The 6000-nt window shown below is 41.0% G+C and overlaps 1 protein-coding gene across 5 annotated transcripts in view; it reads right to left on the reverse strand.

The window, feature by feature from the left end:
* The window catches only part of COMMD2 (COMM domain containing 2), a 41366-nt gene extending 38819 nt beyond the window's left edge, over positions 1–2547 (reverse strand). For 3 of the 5 annotated variants that reach the window (XM_036850960.1, XM_036850958.1, XM_036850956.1), the window contains exons 1-3: positions 2396–2547; positions 2180–2299; positions 1473–1555 (exon numbers count right to left, since the gene is read on the reverse strand). In XM_036850960.1, coding sequence (XP_036706855.1) covers positions 1473–1555; positions 2180–2299; positions 2396–2462 — 270 coding nt within the window. In that variant the 5' untranslated portion in view covers positions 2463–2547. The remainder of the gene's footprint in view (positions 1–1472; positions 1556–2179; positions 2300–2395) is intronic. The other 2 variants (XM_036850957.1, XM_036850959.1) reach the window with 2 other exon arrangements.
* Between the last annotated feature and the right edge of the window lie 3453 nt (positions 2548–6000).

Genomic DNA, 6000 nt, shown 5'->3' on the forward strand with positions numbered 1-6000 from the left:
CCTACTGTGGGATAGGTCTTGTGCTAGGAAGACAGAGCTGAACAAAACAAACAGGCTCATTGCCTTTGTGGAGGAGATTATAGTCCTTGGGGCCGGGCAGGTTAGGTTAGCTGACCAATCACGCCAGGTGGTCTGTCAGAAGACTCAGTTTGACTACACAGAAGAGCAAGAGGCTAGAGATCTATTCTCAGGAGGAGAGCAGCCAGGAAAGCTCTGGATAGGGCCAGAAAGGATCGCTTAGGGCAGCAAAAATGAGTTCCCCATATCAATTAATGGAACATGGATTTATGGGTCAGGGCATTTGCTGTGGACCACCTCTAAGTGTAATATTTTAGGAAGCCTGACAAAAGGGATCTATAAAATAAATTTTTTACGTAGTTGTTCATAACCACTCAAATAATCTGTTAGGGTGAAAACAACTCAAGTAAGCCACACTGCATCTTTTATCACTTCCAGCATTAGGATTCACTATCAAAATGTTGAGCCTCTAGTGTAGTTTCCCAAATTTGCCTGATCTTAAGAATCACTTGGGGCTTCCCTGGTGGCGCAGTGGTTGAGAACCTGCCTGCCAATGCAGGGGACACGGGTTCAAGCCCTGGTCTGGGAAGATCCCACATGCTGCGGAGCAGCTGGGCCCGTGAGCCACAACTACTGAGCCTGCGCGTCTGGAGCCTGTGCTCCACAACAAGAGAGGCCGCGATAATGAGAGGCCCGCACACCGCGATGAAGAGTGGCCCCCGCTTGCCGCAACTAGAGAAAGCCCTTGCATGGAAACAAAGACCCAACACAGCCATAAATAAATAAATAAATTAAATAAATAAATTAATTTAAAAAAAATTTAAAAAAAAAAGAATCACTTGAAGCACTTTGGGAAAAGATTAATTCTCAAGCCCCTCCTCTGGAAAGCCTGATTCAGTAGGTTGAGGTAGGAACCGGGAATCTGGTTAACAAGGGTCACACGTGATTCTTACAAAAAGGTAAACCTGAGACACAGTAGAATGGATAATATGTAAATTAAGCCCCATGCACCCACCTGTAATTTTTCAAATATTTTTTCTATTAGGAGCATGAAGAAACAAATACTGGTACAAGATCCCTCAGCTAGTATTAAGGAAGGGGCAACTAACACTTAAAAAAAAAAAATGGAAAAAATTTTCTCAATTCTCCAACAAGCCATATACTGCTAATATGCAAAAAATTAAATCATTTCATTCTCCCTCCTCTTGGGATACATACTATAGTATATGGTTTAATAACATGCAGAATTAGAGGCAATTCTAATTTATACTAACAAGAGGTATTCATGCCAGCAGATCACATTATAGTCAGATTGCTTAGGCATGGCTTCACTAAATCCATCATAAACCAGTAACAACATTACTGAAATGAGCAGATCCTGCTAGGACTGATGTAGAGTATACTGAACCTCCTTAAGGTCCTGCTAATACAAAACAGTCCACAAAAGCCCTTACCATGAGCTTTGAACTTTCAGTGAGGAGGTGTATTAATCCTTCCACACCATGTTGGACAGTGTCACTACTCACGCTGAGTTTTCCTGAAAAAAGAGGAAAAATGAGCAAATAAATTATGTGGTATTTATTCTTTTATTCAAACTCTAAAGAGTAAATGTTATCTATTAGTCCATGTTTTCAAACAATGCAATTATCATAAAAAATAATTACTTGGTAATAGCCTCCTGTTCATTCTCCACTCCCAGCCAAATGCTTTCAGTATTTCCCACCATGTAACCTTTACAAAAACAGACCCGTGGAGACAATACCAGGCGCACAGTCCTTCTCTTGAGTGCGCCGCTACTTCAAGCCTGGCAGAAGGGACAATAATAGAAACCGTCCCTCGTCCATCGGGGTAAAACTACTTCAGCAAAAGTAGATGTCTGAACAACGAATAATAACCAAACACTTGTATATTTATGGTTCACCCAGCTATTCCACACACTTGGATGCAGGTAAGCATCACAGTATTCTGGCAGATGGTATTCTGTCCATTAACACGTCAGGAAATCGACTTAATACAAGCTTTTAAAAACTCACAATACTTAGGGGACGGGCAGGATTTGCGCCCTGACTGAAGAGCCCTTCGGCTTTTATTCCGCCACAAAGGGAATAAGACCTTTAGAGTCCCAATAACCCCTTCCCCTCCACGGGGACAGAGAACGCACTTCTCCGCGCAGTTTTCAGCGCTGTGCCTCCCCCCTTCTTACTCGCAGCGCCTTCGTAGATCTTGGGGTTAGAGCCACGCCTCAGGAACTCCACCGCAATTCGCCCAAACTCAGCGACCACTGCAACGGAAGCCAGGAGACCCTGAGCACCGGGCGCTCCCACCGACCCCCTCCCCAGACCACAGAGCACCACCCTCCGCCGCTGGGCCCCCTCACCCGCGCTGTCCACTTGCGGCAGGAAGGCCAGGTGCTCCTTGTGCTCCTCCGACAGGTCCAGCAGCATCTTCTCTGGCTGGCCGATTTCACCCCGCAGCGCTAACCCCCGTCCTCGCCACTTCCGGGCCCTGAGTCCAAGCGTAAAAAGGCTCCGGCGTCTCAGCGTCCCGAGCTTTCGGTTCCGGCTTACCCCCGTCCTACCCTCAAATGCCTTCCGCGGCGCAGACCGGGATGAGAAGATTCTTCAGTTCGCCAGTCAGTTGTCTGCCGGGTGTAGAATGCTATGCTCTGAGGAAGATGAAAAGAAGTTTAAAATTCGACACGCCCCCCCCCCGCCACCGTGGAGCTTACATTAATGTTATCAATAGCTACCATTTATTAAGCACTCTGTCAGGAACTGTTCTTACATTTAACATTTAGAGTTCACGAGAACCTTATGAGGTAAGTACCATTATGGTTCCCATTAGAGACGAGGAAACTGAGAGGTCAAGCAGTTGAAAGTAACTTTTATAGAGCTATTAGTTTGTACAGAGCTGTTGTATATGTTATCTTACTTGATTTATCTCGTTTAATACGCTCAATAGCCATGACATCATTTGTACGGTGCGGGCCATCGTTTGTACAGATGAAGAATGCAAGCTCCAAAGACTATGTCATAAGCCAGTGACAGAGCAGGAAGGAGAAGGTCAGAGCCCTTGATCACCTGCTCCAAAACCCATCATTCTGCACAGCAGGCTGAAAGCTGAAGGTTGGTAACAAGTTCTGTGAGTGATTATAAATTAGGATAAAAACAATGAGGAGGAGGAAGACGACGACCACGCTTGTCTTTATTTTTGTGTTGGGGGCAGTGTGAGAATTTGGTTCCTTTACCAACTCGCTCTTCTCACCTGTTGTGGTTCAAATATAAGAGACTACAGAATGGCTAATTGGTAGTCTTCAAATCTCACTGTCTTGGTGGGGGAAAGCATGGGGGAAAAGAGAGAGACACAGAGAGAGACTTCACATCTATGGTTGTTATATCTAGGGATATAGATAGAAAGCTGTCTATCTATACGCCAAGCTTTCTATACTCCGAGTCTCCTGAGCAGAAGCGAAAACTGGAAAAGTTTTTCAGCTCTGCTGTCTGTGTCTACCTCATCCCTTACATCTGACTGAAACTGAAATTGTTTCCCATACTGGGGCACAGAAAGGCAGGTCTTTAAACTTGTCAGTTAGGTCTTTTTTTTTTTTTTAACATCTTTATTGGATGTCAGTTAGGTCTTGAAGCAGCATTTGCAGAGAGAGCCCAATTCTTACTTAGACTATGTTGCAGATCAGCAAAAATGGCATTTTCTGAAGAAAGTTTTATACATACATTATTGAGAAAATGTCCATTATATATAGGGAATAAGGAATGCCGAAATGAATTTACAAATAGGTGTAATATTATGCCAATATAAAATAGCATTTCTTCCCTGTGATCTCAGGGACTGAAGTGGGAGTGAAGGCGGGGGCGGGGCAGGGGTGAAGGTAGGAAATAAGGATTAACAGAATGGGGTGGTCAAAAAGCCAAGTTATAGCTGGGGGAACCAGCCTGGGAGTTAAAACTTCCTAGGATAATGTACAGAGTGACTTTCTGTTCCCAAATGTTATGTAGTTGTTTAGAGGTAACTACCTGAGTCAAAAGTCAAAAGTCTAGATTCTAGATCTGGCTCTGACACTCACTACCTGTAGGGCCTCCAACAAGTTATTCTTATATGTTATAAATTTAACCTCTTCATTTGTAAAATGGGTATTTTAATGATGACTGTCCTTCTGTGCCATGCAGGGCTGCTATGATGCTCAGATGAATTAATAAATTCATATTAAGAAATTGATTTTGATGATCAAATTAAACAATAAATTAGCATTAACAAATGATTTGTTAACTGAAACATTTATATTTTATAGGAGCAGATTTTGTGTGCACAGGTCATTGAGAATTCCATGAGCATGATCATCCTAAAATCCATTCATTTAATATAACAAATATCTATAGAGCAATGACTCAAAGCTCAAGCATATGCTATGCCTTGGCAACTTAGAGATGAATAAAACACTGTCCTTGCCTTCTAGGAGATGATAGTAAAGTAAAGGAGACAGTCAAGTAATTTGAATACAGTGTGATGAGTGGTAATACCCGAGGAAGGAACAAAATGACCTGGAGCAAAGAGAAGGTGACACTTAACTTTAATTTAAATAAGATTCAGGTTTAGAATAAATGTCCCATGGTATCCTGTCTATGCTAATAATAATGCTTTACAACTGTATAATATTATAGGAAAATAAGATCTTAATGTCACTTCATGCTGTCTTACTAGGGCTAAAGTGAAGAAAAGATAAATACTCTGTAGTTTTTCAGTTGATTCTGGCAAGGAACCAGGCTTCATATCAATTGTCCTCTCACATTTTCTCCTTATCATCCTCCACCTCCTTTTTTTCCCTTCATATTTCCCCATGTTTCTTTCTTCTTCATAGATACTCCTGCCCCAGAATCTTTGCACCAGGCATCTCCTTGGTGATGTTTTCAATGATACATAAAATAGTATCGTCTCTTGCAAGGAATCTCAGTTCAATTCAGCAGGAAGCATGGTGACACCCATCACTCACATGAATTGCCCTCTCATGAGTCTGAGGCTGCCGTCAAATTCATGAATTAGCTCCTGAATTTTTTTTCATTATTTTAGTTAACTTTTTCAACTGGATGATAAAATGCATACAGAAAAGGATACAAATTTTTAAAAAAATACTTCTTGTTGAATTTTCTCCAGTTGAACACATCTATTAACCCAGATCAAGAAATAGAATGGTACCAGTACCCCAGGACCTTTGCTGTGCCCTCTTCCAGTCCGTGTCCGCTCTTGCTGTCTCTACAATGAGCTAATACCTATATACATGCTGCCTTACAACATCTCTTTGGTATCATCTTTGTGTTTTCTTTTGTATTAACCTTCTATGTGCCCCAACCCCATAATATCAAACTAGAAACCTAAAGTTATTTTTTTAAATGAGATTTAGATTTTAGGTGCTTCTGACTATTGTAACAGAATCTATCTTAAAAATCTTCCTAGCAAATAGCATCCAAAATATGCCATATTTAAGAAAACAATAAGTGATTTGTAAGACCTCTACACTAAAAACTAAAAATCATTGATGAGAGAAATCATGGAAGACTTAAATGGGGACATATACTATGGATAGAGAAATGTATCGTGGGCTGTAATATTCACTATTATTAACATGTCAGTTGTGACCAATCAAAATCCCAACAGGTTTTTTTATAGAGAATGGCAGGTTTATTTTAAAAATCTACTTGGAAGTTCAAAGGACTGAGAATAGCCAAAACAAAGTAGGAAAAAGGACAAAGTTATTCATACTACCTGATTTCAAGGCCCACAATAAAGCTATAGTAATTAAGACAGTGTGGTTTTAGTGTAAGGAAAAATAAATAGGCCAATGGAATGGAATAGAGAGTCTGGAAATAGATCCATACATATACTGTAAATTGATTTTTGACAAAGGTACCAAGGTATTCAATGAGGGTAAGGAACTTTCAACAACTTGTACTAGAACAATTTGATAAACTT

Source organism: Balaenoptera musculus, chromosome 4 (assembly GCF_009873245.2).
Source record: "Balaenoptera musculus isolate JJ_BM4_2016_0621 chromosome 4, mBalMus1.pri.v3, whole genome shotgun sequence".
Taxonomy (NCBI): domain Eukaryota; kingdom Metazoa; phylum Chordata; class Mammalia; order Artiodactyla; family Balaenopteridae; genus Balaenoptera; species Balaenoptera musculus.